The 16,930-nt window shown below is 31.0% G+C and overlaps 1 protein-coding gene across 2 annotated transcripts in view; it reads right to left on the bottom strand.

Moving 5' to 3' along the window:
- Positions 1-7,895: 7,895 nt before the first annotated feature.
- Positions 7,896-16,930, bottom strand: part of Memo1 (mediator of cell motility 1) — a 133,088-nt gene continuing 124,053 nt past the window's right edge. Inside the window, exons 8-9 of one of the 2 annotated variants that reach the window (XM_047521905.1) lie at positions 15,127-15,231; positions 7,896-13,507 (exon numbers count right to left, since the gene is read on the bottom strand). In XM_047521905.1, the coding sequence (XP_047377861.1) occupies positions 13,376-13,507; positions 15,127-15,231 (237 nt within the window). In that variant the 3' untranslated portion in view covers positions 7,896-13,375. Of the gene's footprint in view, positions 13,508-15,126; positions 15,232-16,930 lie in introns of those variants that run through there. The other variant, XR_007104579.1, reaches the window with a different exon arrangement.

The raw sequence follows: 16,930 nt of genomic DNA, 5'->3' as shown, positions 1-16,930 counted from the left end.
GGTTTGGGTTGTTGACAGAAAAAGGAGTTCTTCTGCTCAATTTTGCTATGAACCTGAAATTGCTCTAAAAAGAAGTATTCTTTAAAATTAATTTGATTTTAATAGGTACTTCATAGGTACAGGCTATCTGACAAGAGTCTGAATTAATTTTTTAAATAGCCCAAAATGTTTTCTGTCCTTCTTAACTTGTGATCACTGGGAATAATCCAAAGATAGAGCTAAAGTACTCTGTCACTACCCTCTGAATAGGCAGTGAGGTACCCAAAGTTATTTCCACAAAGGCAGCTGATAAAAGACAACAGGTCTTGTTACTTGATAGTTCTTAGTTAAGGGGATCATCATGTAGCCAACTACCCAAATTCTCTTTCACTATAAGTCTACTGTTTGTGTACTGCTTGAATTTTGTTGTTGTAGAGACTTTATAATAAGCCCTGTGGTAGGATTAGGCCTGTAGACCTATAGAGAAGCTGAGTAATACCATTATTTTCAGTAACTAGGTATATAATATACTAAAAATACTAAATGCTATTTAAGAAATATTCTTAAAATTGTGACATTTTAAAAGGAATTGTGTTGCCAAAAAAGTTTAAGTACTCTTCTATTTAAAAAGTACAGCTAACACTTACAAAATGACATTAACCTTCCAAAGAATCATAGCTGCAGATGTCTTGATGTCTGTGCCAGATTAATATCATTTTATGACCAAAAAATAAAACTGAAGGACTTCAATCCAAACATCTTTTAAATTTTAATGAAAAGCTGAAACATTTCTATAGCACAATCATTAATTCAGATCTTCCCAAATTTCATAATGCTCCTAAGGGATTCTAGTTGTTAGCAAAAAGTACTGAAACTCTCCATTTTCAAAAGCTGTAATCCTACATCACTTATCAATTTCCATAGAAATGTCTAGGAGTTTCACATACATATAGTAATTGTATAATTTGTATCATCATCCATAAAGTTGATTGCCCTGCTTATAGATTTGAATTTAAGATAAAACAATAATTCTAAAACTTTTGTTGTGAGACATTCTTTCTTGCTTCCCTCCTAATCTTACACCAAAACACACCACATGAAATGGTTTGCTGCATAATAAATTCTTCAATTCCACCTTCAACTACAAGAAATTTCTAAAGGTCACATGATCTCTGAAACTATCCCTGAGCAGAATCTCACCAAAACAGTTCCTGATGAACAGTTATTTCTTGTACTGTTCACCAAATGTTTCCATGACTGTGTAATCTGTTATATTCCTGAAGCTGCACAAATTAAGTTTTTCCCAGGATACAGTATCATTTATGTCTGCTTTTAACTATTAACTAAAACAAAAAGTACTTTCTTACTACCACATACATGTTCTTTTTTATAGTCAACCTTGACCTCTCCACTTTGCAAATTTTAAAAATTTTTCCTCCAAACCTTGCTTCCTCAAATATCATTCATATCTGTTACTTACCTCTAAACTTTTATTTCCTCTATGTGTGAGATACTAAATCAAGCATAAAAATTTTTTTAAAGATGATACTGACTATAATCAGTGAGGAAACTATTAAACATTTAAGATGGCCATTTTCCCAATGCACATATGATGATATTGGCAGCAACAAGCAGAGTTCCTATTTCCAAGAGTTTTCATTTCTGAGAACTCACTAATTTAACAATATGTGAATGACAGTACATTATAAGCAGAGATGACCAATCATTATTTTTTCCATGGCTTAGCAAATGCTCTTGGTCAGTCTAGAGGAATTTATCCAAAAATAACATTTTTAAAAAATGACGTTTCTCATTAGATAGACTTTGGTTGAAAAATGTTAACAAAATGGAGAAAGTTGCATCCCTTCTGATGTCAGGTGATCAAAGAAACCCAGATGAAAGTATAATGCTTTAGGCTTGCATATTTTGCCCTATTATATAGAAAACAATCCCATTCAAGAAAAAACTTTAAAAACATTTTTATTAATAATTTCAGAGGTAAAGAAAACAACATATTTACATTCATGTTTACAAACATTTTTATAAAAATGATTTATTTTCCTTTTAAATGATTTTTCATTTGATAACATCAAAAATTACTTGCCATGAGGAAGAAAACCTGATGCCTTTAAAAACTTATTTCTTCCCTTCACCTTTTTCCTTACTTTTTCTCATTCCAATTTTTTATTGGTGCATTATAAAATTCAATACTCTTTCAAGCTATCTAACTTGATAGTGACATAATGTCAATGAACTCGGAGCCGCTCTGTTAGGAGGTAATACTAAAGTTAAGGGTGTTAACTAAGAATATAAGCTAACTGCACACTTATAGGGTTTTTCTCCCCAATATGCTTCAAAGAAAGAGAAAGGGAAACGGAAAACAGAAGAAAAATTGGAAGGAAGTTGGTGATTATTAGGAGGAAAGGGAACCTAAAGCATGCTAGAACATCACAATGGAATAATGTGCCCAACACTATTCATTACTGTGCTCATACACAGGTCTGCTATGAGCAGAGTATTAAATCATCTGAGCTCCAGTCTCCATTTTTCAATGTCATGGCTGAAGATACCAGAGAATGAATACGTTATCTACCACCAAAAGTTAGAGGCCTAGGAATCACTTAAAAGTGAAAACCCAAGTTCCTCTTCAAGATTAGAAAAGTAGACCTCTGCTGCTATTGTTTTTAATATCTTAGGGGGAAATGCAAAGAGAGAAAGGAGAATGGAAATGTGTACATATTGCTTATCTTCATAATAGTATCTTTTACGTTAGAGGAAAAGGATTTTTTAATGTTAGCAGATGACAGCATAATAGAATTTTAACCAGTAACACCACTACTGCATTACCTGTATCAATTAACTAAAAGGAGGAAGTTGTCAATTAACTTAAAAGAGGTGAAGCAGACAGATATCTCAATATTTACTACTTTAGTTCCTAAATACATAGATCACTAAAATATATAGTATCTTTTCCCCAAGGATAACCAATTTAATCTTTAATAGTTTAGATTTTTAAAAACATACTGTGACTGTTAATATTTCTTATATTTTGTACTTATAAAACCTTATTATTCTTCACTTGACAGAACATCATTCTTCACTGAACATGACAAAATTCCCATGCCCAAAAGCCATAATGTCTCTATTTTCTACATAATCCATCTGTTACTTTCTTGAAAATGTTCCTATGCTGAACTGAGTACAAAACTTGGTAAAGGTCCATGTTTTTCTTTTAAGAATACTGAATGCTGCAAGCTCTGTTATGAGAAAAGAATCTCTTTATCATAGAGTGTTCATCTTGGGCAGAAAACTAAAATTCATTAAAAACAACTCCACTTTCAAATGCCTAGTAAGCCTAAACGTAGAGAAGACAGTGGCAATATAACCACTAAAATTAAAAGAGAGAGAAGAGGGAGGGTGGGGAGAACAGGGTAGAAGCTGGTAAGAAAAGCTAGAGATTCCAACCAAAAGCTTTCTGTTACAATGTAACATAAAATTATTGTAAGATTTCCACTAAAAATATTTTTCCTTAACCATTTTATAATAGTAGTAACTTCTGTCCACAACTTGGGCACAGAAATATCAAGCTATTATAGACAGCTCTCTTCAGTTAAAAAGCTAAAATTCCACAGAAAACACAAAAGAACATGTAATTGTACATCAAAGCTAATATCACACACTGAATCAAAGTGCCTTCCAAATAAGCTAATAACACTACATAACTATCATATTTCTGTTATCTAAAAGATTTAAATCTCCATTTAAAATATGCATAACTAAATTGTGAAAACAGAAATCCAGCTGTAAATAATGCAAAAATCTCTAGATTATACTTAAAGTGTTACAATTAAGCAATTTTGGATCTAACATTAATAAATATTATAAATACCTGAGTGAAAAGTGATACCCTTTAGACTTAAAACTCCATGTGAAATACCAGACCTAAATTTCACCAAATTATTACAGTACTAACAATAGGTTCAACTTTCACTATTTAATTAATAATACCAACATTTGGTTAAAAATTGTTTTGGTAGAAGATAATAAAAGTGAAGAGTCTTTTAAATGGCAAAAAATGAAATAAATTTATCAAGGACTAGATTACTACAAGGTATCAATTATAAGAACTTTCAGATATAGATTAACCCTCTGTAACATTCATCAAAATAACATCCACAGATACAACAATGTCAAACACAAATATTTGACATGCTAATAAGACAAGTACATCTTAAACTTAACAAAGACTCAGTTGAACTTCAGTACTTAACCAGATATAGTATGCAAGAGGCCTATTGGTGATGGAAATCAAGTACATTTTTGAAAACAGGCTATTTTCCAGACTTGCTTTATAAGTTACCATATTTAACACATGGATTCAGCTTCCAGCTAAGATATTAAAAGGACATTTCCCATTTTTAACAACTTTATTTATCTCAGTATTCCTTGTAGAAGTTATTTAGTGTTCAGAAATTGGGCTGGTTTTCTGGACAAGTTTTTAAAACATCTGGTTCTTAGATTTTTAACTTACTATATTGGGATATCTGAAATGTCAAAGACTTGACAATGCAAAGAGTAATAAATTACATAGCTATTTGGAAATAACATGTCTAAAAGACCAACAAGATTAATTTTTCTATTAAAACATAATTACCCGATAAGCTTATTCCATTTTGCCACTGTTTAGATCTGTGAAGTTGTCACTTTAAAGCAGTTAGATATCCCAAGAGGAAGGCAGATTTTCCCAAATATTATTCAAACTAATCACACGGTTAATCACTGACCATTACAACAAACAAGTATAGCTTCAAGTCAAGAAATGCCCCACCATATATCCAAAAGTATGTGGCAGAGTCTGAGGGTGTCACAAGGCAACTAAACAGAGTCTATCTACCATTCAGTATTTTTCCTAAAAAACAGATTAATCTAAAGATGTTATTTAATAACCAGGATATTAAAATATATTCTTCAAATGTTTTCTTCTTGCTAACTTCTTGTGCATGCTAGTCTTACTATGGCTCTATAAACAGAACTATACCCTTGCTTAAATTTCATCCATGATCCGTCTCCTAAAATCAATATAACATGTATTTGAGACACCTAAATCATATTCCTTTTGCACAGAAAAGACTGATAAACATGTGCCTAAAATGAATACAAATTTCATCATTTAAAAAAATTATAAAAACCAGTATTTCTAATTTTAAAAAATTTCAAAGATGCTAATAAAGAATAGTACAAGATGCAAGAAACACCAGCAAACAAAACAACAAATTCTCCAAACAGAATATTCCATACAAAGAACCCAATTCAGAATTGACCAGATAGTCTCCCTTTTCACTTACAATGTACTTCAAATTTAATGTGGAGCTTGTTCAATTTACAAATTTCATATTTCTTAATAAGATCACAAAAAAGTTTGGCTTTAACAAAGATCACAAAATAATCTTTGTGGAAATTACCTATACAAATATCTATACACTCAATGTTGGGCAAGGTTTTCCTAGTCGTTGATTATGAATAAGCAGGTCTTGGTAAAATGTAAGTTGGGTCTAACTACAAAATAATCTCTAATTGAGGTTGAACAAATTCCCTATTTTAATTCAACTTCTATAAAAATAGATAAACTGTTTTATCTTTAAGTTGTTCACATAACGTACCCTATAAACCTTAGAAAAGATTTTATATTTATATTTTTATATTTACCTCATAAACTTTATAAAAGATTGTGTAGAAAGATTTCTATCTAAGATCTTTTACTTTAAATTTCTACTTGCATTCTAACCTTTTCTTTTAGTTCTAACCTTGAGTCTTTTCCTTGTGATAAAATGAACTAAGTTAAACTGAACACAGATGTGATTATAAGACAAATTAAAAGTCAGAATATTAAAATACTCATTTCAGATTTTGTCCAAAACATCTTTAAAAAATATATTTCATATTGTGTATATGAACACTATTAATAAATAATTTCCCTAATAAGGTGTCTTAGTTTGTCCAAAAAATAAGCTTTTAAACAAGGTTTCAACATCAAGAGGCTTATTTGGGAGATAATCCCAGGAAACACTGATAAAGTGATACAGAGAAGAAAGGGAAGAAAATAATGAATACGTGTTAAAGTTTCCTGCTATGAGCAATGAGAACCAGTCTTTCTGGGAATTCTAGGCAACAGTCATAGCCTGAGACTATCACCAGAAAGATTAAAAAGCTGGAATAATTATCCTCCAACTCCCATCCATCCCTGGCTGAAGGTTCCTCCTGGGGCATTATCTTCTGCTCTGAGTGTAGCTGAAAAAAAAATTCAAGGCAGAGTCACAGGTGCTTGCAGGACACTTTATGTATGGGCTGTAATGGTGAGAGTCAAATATCTGCCACAAAGTCTCACCATCAGTTAAGACTCACATACCAAATGACTTAAATTTCATTTTTGTCATTTTCCTATTACACAGAAGTAGTACACTGTAATGATGCAACATGCAGCAGAGTAAGAATTTCGAAATTCTTTTTCTTAAGGAAAACCTCCCAGAAGAGAAGTGGAATCTACAGTTGTGGGAGTATTTGAACTACACAGACAAAAAGAATCTACTTTTACACAAATTAATCAAAATAGGCATTTCCATGAATAATTTCCATTTTACTTGAACTTATGAAATCCCATTACTTTTTAAATTCAACAGGTTATTAAAACTGCCAACACCAAAAACAAAATGCAGAATGTAGTGCAGTATCTGAAATATGCAGAAATGGAAATAAAAACTGATTTATTATCCTAGCTTTGATACTAAATACCAATCCAAACTTAAGAAAGTCATGCAATTTTTGAGTCTCCGGTACCCTCTCAGTACAATGAAGGTAAAAATGTCTGGTCAATATATTACATAAATAAGATGGAAAGGTTCCTAGAAGTCATGTTATTCAACTCATATTAATAAAGAAACTCTATCCTAAAAAGGGGCAGTGATTTGTTTCAGCAACTAAGCAGCAACTCATCCACAAAGTTGAAAAGGAATTCTAGTCCAGTGCTTCTAGCACTCCACAGTGTCTTTCTACTTGAGAGTTGGCTGGAAATGTCACTGGTCACGAGGCTAAAGCACATTTTAATTAATTTTCAAAATTTTCAACACTATTATGTTATGGTAACTATAGGATATTGCTTAAAAATTATCTAGGAATCATGAGCCAATGATTTCACATTTATCAAATCACTTACATTGCCATTCATTTCATTTCATTTGGCATTGTACAGAGAGACCAGAACACTAAATTCTGCCCTCTTTTAAATCAGTGAGGAGGTAGATTTTCACAACTGAAATCTGAAAATGGAAAAACTTCAATTAAAAGTTGCTTCCAATGAAAAGGTTTACATATTCCTGGCCTTTAGAAAATATTTTACATGAAACTGTCATCTGCTCAACTTGTTTCAACATCCAATTCAATGAAACTGAACAAACACCAATTAAATGCCTATTCACGTACCAGATTCAGAGGAATACATTTTAAAAGGAAAACAATTATCAGAAAAAATTCCATTTATAGAATAGTTAAGTTAAAAATAACCTTTATTTCTTTTTTAGAAACTTCACAAAACTCAATATCATCTACTGTTTTAGTTTTCATCTTGTTTGAGTACTTTTTAATTAAATGTATGTAACATCACATGGTAACTCCGAATATCATGGTCAGAAAAATTAAAATATTCTCCAGAAGCTTACATTGACAGATTTAAGTTTAGAACTCAGGTCCTGCTTATATTTAAGTACATTTGGCTTTCAGTAGCTTTTTTAAATAATATATTCACTTTGGTTTCATTATTAGGATGACGGGAAAATATGACTGGGTTAAATAAAGTTACAAACTTTACTTTGCAGTGATGAAATGTGCATCTGAACCTAATTTACAATTTATACTAGGAAACCAATCGCATTATATTATGGCTTTCAAAATCAAAAGAACTGGCTTTTTTTTTTTTCTCATTATTTTCATAGTGTGATGACCAAAGCTCTGAATGTGCAAGCATACCTCTGCATGTCCACACACGCATGGTAATCTAATATATCCTGGTATAAACTACTCTGGAATCCCCAGAAAACCCTGGAATAAATGACAAATCTGAAACACTAAAGTTCTTCACATAGTACTAATGAACTTGTGGCGACAAGATAGGGGAAAAAAAAAAAATCAAAGGAGGCAGAAGTCTCAGTGATCACTATTAGCTGAGGGAGCATCTATAAAAATGTGTAGCATGGTCGCTGACGATGGCATGCCATACCACTCAGCCATACATGCAAGCGTGTACTGGGAGTAACAGAAAAACAACAGGAAAAATTCCTATCTGCCAGTTGCTTCTGGTTTTCCTCCTAATATTTTAACACCAATAGATACAAAAACAGTATGTTTTGTCAGTACCCTTTTCTGTTACTGATATGGCTGTGTTTTAGATTGAAGAAGCACCTCTGTTTAAGAAAAGTAGCCACTTATTCAGAGACAAATTTAAAAATTTCTATTAGGAAACAGTTCTGCTATTAGCAGAACTTTGTTTTCTATCTAAATGCTTTAACTTGAACAAAGAAATTAATTATTCTAAGGTACCACCACTAACAACTAAGTGATAATCATCTTTTCAACTTATAATCTGTTCAGTTAGTAGTAAGTAATCAAAATTAATTTTGATTTGAAAATAATTTAATAGTTTTATACAAGAGGTAAATTCCATTTTATTCGTGCTAATTTTATTAGCTTTCTCAGCTTGATGATCTATAATAGTAATTATTAAAGCCATACGCATTAATTATCTATAAAATATCTTCAGGTGATACTGAAGTCTTAATAGTTCAGGGACTCTTCTTTGAAAATCACTCACCTAGCTTTTGTCTGACCATTTCCAATGATTTTATATGGACAGAGCCAATTTTCATTACTAGAAATCCTCATATAGAACATTATACGTGGAACTAGAAACCATCATTTTTTACTCTTGGTTTTTCTACCTACAAAACAAAACAAGTCTATTCCTCTTATATATGTGCATTTAGAAACATCTAAAGAAAGCTTCCTCTCCTTAAACTTATCTTCTCCAAAGTAAATATCACAAATTTCATCAACTACATCCTACTCCACACAGGTTTTCATCATCCGGCTGCCTCCCTACTGACACTCTAGTTCACAGTGTGGCACTTACAGTTGATACATTTTTTAGTCCAAACAGCAGTGTAAATGTGGCTTATAACTGTTATCCACTCCATTACAGTTTACAACTGCCTGCATTAGGTCTTTCAACAACTATATCACAGCCCTTCCCAGACGCCACGTTATAGACTAGATACTACTACTTGATGAGGTATGTTTTTTCTCCGGTTGATCCTAAATAAATGAGAAAATAACAATGTAATAATTTTATCACCTTAAAGTTATTCAAGTTAAATTACTCTCCTTTATTCTGAGTTTAAATATTCCTTAATAGTCAGGGGGAGGGAGGTCATTATTTAAATAAAACGATGCTGATATAAGATGGTAGTTATTTTTCCAAAAGTCAACATAGCAAAATAAACTCACATTTCATAGTTTTTAAAAATATATTGGTCTAGAATTCCAAAGTATGCAGTTAGATCAAAAAGTGCATTCGAACTATCCTTTGCTATCATCTAGGTAGCCAAGTACTTAAAATAATTTAAAGAATTTGCAACAGGTTGAGGATGTACCTCAGTAATAGTACATGTACTTTATCATGCACAAGTCCTGGGTTCAATCTCCAGCACCAAAAATGAAAAATAATGAATTTGTTACAATCACTACCTCCATTGACCACTCCTTTTGATTAATATGTCAGTAAAGTAAACTCAATGGATTTTAGCAAATAAAGACCTAGTTTTCCTTACTCACTTTCCTTTTGCCTTTATGATCATAACACTCAAATCCAATTAGACTGCATCAAATCAAGACAGGGTTGGAAAAGAAGAAAATTAAAATCAATCACTTGTTGAAGTAAAGATTTTTAGCTATCTTTGAACAAACTACACAATCTAGGGCAAGAGACAGCAAATTATGGTCTGCAGGCCAATCCAGTGCATCATCGCTGTGTAAATAAAGTTTTATTAAAACATAGTCACATTCCTTTGATTACATATTGTCTATGGCTACTTTTGTACTATAATGGCAAAGGAGAAGAGTTGTAGCTAGAGACCATACAGCCTGTGAAGCCCAAAATACTATCTGGTCCTTCACAGAAAACATCCACCAACCCCTAATCTAGGGGAATGAACAATTTGCTTCCAAAGCAAAATTTGAGATCTAGAACAATAACCATTAATTAATTCAGGAAACCAACATTCATATTAGAATATGTAAATATAAACCCTAGAACATTGGTTAGTTCTTTATTCTACTCTGTACAAAGATTTACACCACCCAAGACTGAGCACTTACCTGATGACTGAACTAATCTTTAACATACATTTCTCAAGGACCCACTATTGGGACAGTGAAGAATCCATGAATATTCTGCTCTGTGCAATCTATGGTAAAAAACAGTTGCTACAAAAAACTCAAAAGTACATGATATGATAAAGAAGCAACTGTATAGAACTACTAATAATTTCCTTTACATTTTAAATTTGAATTGTAAAAAATTTTTTAAAGGCACTTAAAATAGGAAAGCTTAAGATCAACATTTTAGGTAATATTAACTGCATTAAATAATGCAAATTAATTTCCCCTTTAGGTTACAGAACAAGATTTTCATTTTCATGTACATAGAGTTGAAGTCAAAAGATAATTCCTCTAATCTAATTCAATCGCATAGCTATTTAACGTTAAGACACAGAATCTATTGCAAAATGAAGTAACAACATCAAAGTACTTTGAAACACCTCCATGTTTTACAGATGTGAAAATTCCAATGCAACATGAACCAGTTAAGTTGAGATAGCTAACTAGGGGCAGAGATAGAACTAAAAGCCAACATTCAACTATCAGTTTGGAATTCCCTCTACTTCATAATCAGACAGAAAAGATATGCTCATGTTCCACAAAAGGGTGGAGTGCAGTTGAAATACTCTACTTTTAAAAGTGCAATCCTGTTAATGCCAACCAACCTTAGCAATCCTATTGTCTTTTTTTAAAATCAATCAACTATAAAATTACAGAAGAGTAAATGATTAATTAGGAAGCAATTTTTACTAAAAAAATAATTTAAAAAAATTGAAGAAACAACCAATTAATTTCTTTACAAATTGTCAAAGACATGAAAAATGGTGTTGAAGGGCAGCACAATGGGTATGCAATGCTGCTAATTTGGTACAATCTTTCTGGAAGGTAATTTGGCAATGTTTTAAAAAGTCTAAGAAGTTATTACTATGTAAACTATTTATTCTATTCCCATAACTATATCCTAGAGAACAAGACTAATATAGAACTTCAGTTTTATATATAAGGATGTCCATCCCGCTATAAAATTGTGAAAGATTAGAAAACAACCTAACATCCAAAGAGAGAACTGGTTATAGCATTTTCATAGACTACAACAGAATATTAGCCATCCATTTTTTAAAAACCATTTACAAAGACAGGGAGTAGGTGTTCGTATATGATCTTAGGTTATAAAAAACAGGGTACACAACTATATGGTCAGTAAAATCTTAATTTTGTTATTACACACCCATACGAACACAAATACATTCATACATGTAAATAGCATAGATAAAGACTGAAAGGAAATACAGAAAAATATTAACGGTTTTATCTCTGGGTAATGAAACTATAGATAATATTTCTTCTTTTTTACACTTTTCAGTATTTTCCAAATTTTCTACAATACTCATGTGTTTCTATGATATTCAGAAAACATTCTTTTAAAAATTAACTCTGTACTCAATTTGGAAATTTTTATACTGTGTATTAAACAGAATAAAGAATAAATATTTATAGTACTCAGAAGTACATATAATGAGAAATCACTAATGTGCAAGACTATAATTTCTACACATACGTAAGTGCGTAATTTTGAATCCAAAAGGTAGTGGTATTTTATTTCATTCTTGAGTTTAGAGAGTTGATACTTAATAAATGAGAAAAGCAAATCTTTAAAGAAAATTTGTTCAAGGCATCTAAAATTGTGCTATTTTGGCATAACACTGAAGATGTAAGCACTCTCCAATATAATGTGGATACCCAGTGTTGTGCTAAAATAGGTAAAATATAGAACATGCATGGTGGCTAAATTACTTTTTTTCAGTGAACAAATTACTTTTTTTCCCTTAAAGTGACTAGAATTGGTCTGTTAAAAGAAAGAAATACAACACCATACCATTATTTTAGTTGGAAGAGCCGCACCAAAAATCATAACAAAAAAATTGTAGAAGTGGAAGTCCAGTGGGGTTTTTTGTTGTTGTTATTGTTAATGATTTCTTAGTAAAAATTCAAGTAAAAGAGTCAAACTGATTAAAGTACTATAAAAGTATTGCAGTGTATGGTCTGCAATGATTTGAAAATCACTAACATCACTCTTCAATGTTTCCTCATTTGCAGACTGTCAAACATGATCCCTGAAGTAAAGGACTACATGTATGCTCTTTCACCAATCTTGAATTTATACTCTATTACAATATAGTAATGACATAAAGGGATGTCACACACAAAAAGACAAATGAATGTAATTTTTAAAGTTAACTTTAAAATTATATAACTCTAATTTCTGTGATTCAAAAAATATCACATAAATATGTAAAATATAAAATACATCCTAATATATTTTCACATAAGAGCTGAGGCTTACCATTTTTAACAACAATTCTGAGATGGAATTAATAAAAAACAATTTTCATATATACCACAGAGCAATAAGTTTAAATCAGACTATTTTGAGTTGTGTAGCCCTTTATTAGCAACTAAAATAGAAGGTATCTGTTGTACAACACGGGTAGTAATTGTCTATAACTGGAGATTTATTATATTCTAATACAGATCATTTATAAATGCAATTTCTTTATTAAAAAGCTTCCACCCTTTTTTGTTTGTTTGTTTGTGTACAATTTGCAAAACTATTCTGAAAGCGGAATATATGTGCACAAGTCTGCAAAGAGTGCAAATTTAGAATATGGTAAATGCTTTACAAGTTACTTTCAAAAAACTGTCTGCCACAACTGGGCCTTACATTGTCACCTTTTATTATCAAAATATTTTTGATGCCAGCCTTCCTTCCACTGCCCAAAACTATAAAGCATTTTTTAATGAACTGAAATTAAGAAGGACTACACCTACTAGAAAAGAAGAAAAGAAAGTTCTATTAGTTTGAGGTTTCAGAATCCCCCCAAAACCAGAACCAATATCTTGGTAGAGGCTAGGCTGGGACCCTGGACAGAGTATGAGTATGTGCAGGTGGCATCCCTGAGGATTCAGAGCTTCAGTGGACTGTGAGTGCTCCAGCTGCGTAACTCACTGAACTGTCTTGCCAGTTTCTACACTGGCTTGACTGGGCATAATTCAAAAAGGAAAAGCTCATATTCATTCCATTCTTCTGGAGCTCTGTGATAGCCTAGAAAAAGAAAATCTTGGTTATGACAGACATCGTATTAAAAAAGTGAACACTCTGAATATACTGATGTTTTGACTTTTTTCATATTGTGAGTGAAGCCTAGATTTCTTTTCCTGTTTCTTAAATGTTTCTCATTGCCTGATATTAAATAGGAAAAAAATGAAAACTCCTTACTTTATTCTCTCAAAGAAATTATTTAGTTTCTTAATAATTAAACATCAGTCATAATCTACATTACCTTTCTCTGTAATTAATAAAACCACTTCTTTTAAAAGCTGAAATATATTTGTCACTACTTTCTAAACCAAATCTTGGTCACTTCTGTCTTCATATGTGAAGGTTTTCTTTGTCTAATTTTGACTAAATTTGAAATGTATACAAATCAAGTTCCAAATCTAAAAGGTATGCTAAAAGTTTTATTTTAAATGTAGACAGGTTCACCTTAATTTTTCAAAAATTTTTTAATTCAATTCAGACGTTAGGAAATTAGTGCAGTTTATTCTAGCTTAAGCTTCAGAAATCAATCTAAGTCCTTGACAGCTTTTCTTTTGGTCAATCCATACTCATTATGAAAAAACACCTTCCTAAAAACCCACCTTATAGCTTTCAAATCATATTAGAGAACACTGACTTCCAAGTCCTACCCTAGACTATTCTAGACTATATTACCTGCTCCATTTTTTCTCTACCTTTCCAAGCAAATGAGCCCACTCTTACTTTTTAAGTATACACCTTCTCTCTTCTTTATGATCCCACTGTTTCAAGTTTTAAATTCTGTGCTCGTAATAAATATTCAATTATTTCAAAGTTACCATAAGTGGTATATTTGTTGTTCAATTTAAGTTTTTATAGGGTTTCACATCTGTGGCAATGGGACAAAATAGGTTAAATTTTCGTTCAGAAAATCTGTAGTATTTTATTTATTAGGGAGAAATCAATGTTAAATATCTTTCTAAAAACCAGCTAATCAAAACTTCTGCCTCCTACAATCCTTTAAATTAAATAAGCTTTACTGTTTTTTGTTTTTAAAGAAAAAATACACATGTTCTTGAAAATTAAACATCAGTCATTATCCACCTTACCTTTCTCAATATAATTAATAAAACTAATATTTTAAAAAGTCACAGACATTTACTGCTATTCTTTAAACCAAATCTTGGCTATTTCTGTCTTAATATGTTGGAGTCTGTTCTTTTTGTTTGACTTCGACATAATTTGAAATTTACACAAAAGAGCAGCAGCTTTCACTTATGTTTTATAAAGTCTAGGACACTAAAAAAACAAAAATTAATAATCTTTTGTAAAGTCACTTTGGCTAATATTTATAAATAACCTGTTGGAATCAAAAGAGTCAAAAGAAAATATAAGTCTCTAAACAACTTTCTGTATTTAATAGAGAGCAGTTAGTTGTTTGGTATTTAACAAAGTAGTGACCGATATCTCACAGATAAATTTATTCAAATAACCAAAAGAACAGATATCTAAAATTATTTTAAAGGTACAAAGAAAAAAACTGACTACATGTACATAAAACAAATGATGCTAACACATCAATAATAAGGTATCTGAAACATGACAGGATTTAATATTTTAAGTCGAAGCTTCCTAAAAATACTCACATTTAATAACACCCCAATGGGATGTCTTCCACATATAGTATTATGGTATTTCTTCAAGTAATTACTAAAAGATACAGGATCTAATTGTTCTATAATATTCATACCCTAAAAAGAAGAAGAAGAAAAAGAAAAAGGACAAAATTTATTATTTCCTAATTATATTTTAAAACTTAGAGCTAAACATGATTTTTTCAATTAAGGAGATACAAAGAAAATAAATTATGCTTATGAAAATATCAAACTCATTCATCAAACATAATCTCATTAGAGTTAACTATTGATAGAAAATTTTTAATTCCAGCTCATTTTCTCTAACTACCAGGTATGTTTCTAAATCCCCACCATTAGTTGTCATTTAGTTCACAATCCTTACACATTCCACATTTTATATTATTCTTAGTTAAAAAAAATTTACAAAAGTAAATTTGCTGAAAATGTTCACATAAGAATTTAAAATTAAAACTGAGCATAGTAGCACATGTATGGGGTCCCAGCTATGTGGGAAGATGAGGCAGGAGGATCACTTGAACCCAGGGAGCCGGAGTCTAGCCTGGGTAATCCTGACTAAAAAAATTTAAAAAAATAAATAAATAAATAAAAAATTAAATTTGACTTATTTTGGCTTATGGTTGTTTGAAAATGTCATGTTCTTCCACTCACTGACATGAAATACCAAAAGTTGACTGTAACTTAACTATTTCTATTTCTATAACATATACAGTCAATGTGTATAAAGCATTTTAAATTATCAGCAATCATCTAGGTACCTGATAAAAAGAAAAATACCACAAACTAAGAAAATCATTAACATTTTAGTTTAAAGTTCAAAAGGCAGATGAGGGCTTTTAGTAGCACAAGTCTCTTCTGAACCAGTTTTAAAAAGGAACGTTTTTTGTCTATACTTAAAACTAGAAAGCTTTATTTTCAAGATTTTAATTTGGAATTCTTTAGAAACTGTTAAACAACCACCATGACTTGAACACTTGTGTTGTTTATACTAAATTCTATACTCTTCAAATCCATTCAAATAACTAATTTATAATTTATTAATTTACAACAACTTTAATTGCTGAGTCAGGTAGAAAAAAAGCACTGATTCTCACTAATTTGTTCACCTGTTATCTTCTTATTATTTTGTCTTTCAGATTCAACACTTTAAATTTGTATTCTATAAATTAGATTAATCCTCTGGGAGAAAGTAAATGGTGGTTTCACTAGAGACTTAATTAGTATATTCTATAGGATTTTTAAATTTTTATCTCACATTTTAATAAAACAAGTGTGGTATAAAAAGCACAGAAGTAAACAGCCAAAAAAAAGATTCACCTGAAACATCAGTAGATAACATACAAATTTTGTAGAGGGAGCTTCAAGATTTAACTTTATAAATATATTCATATTCTTCATACAACATTATTAATTTTTCTAAAAATATAACTGACACAGAAGCATAGGCATGTATAATGAACTTTGAGTTGCTTGCACGTCAATTAGCCATCTCAGATCTGTCCACAACCTGTTATTAATGCTAAGTTGGTTTTCCCTTGACAACCATAGGGCTTGCAGGACAACAATGACATCTGGTACAAGCAGAGAGAACTACAAACTAACTTAAAGGTTAAACCTAAGACAAGCAATTAGTATAATTCTGGTAAAAAGAAAATCACATCATGTACTTTCTAAACCAAGAAGTAGTAATATAGAATTGGAATTACAAATCTCTTCCATAAATACGGATAATTAAGATATAACTCTCCGAGAGATAAAAAACTGAGGCATAAAAAGACCCTAGTCCTAGGATCTT

Source organism: Sciurus carolinensis, chromosome 13 (genome assembly GCF_902686445.1).
Source record: "Sciurus carolinensis chromosome 13, mSciCar1.2, whole genome shotgun sequence".
Taxonomy (NCBI): Eukaryota; Metazoa; Chordata; class Mammalia; order Rodentia; family Sciuridae; genus Sciurus; species Sciurus carolinensis.
This window is presented reverse-complemented; position numbering and strand designations above follow the sequence as displayed.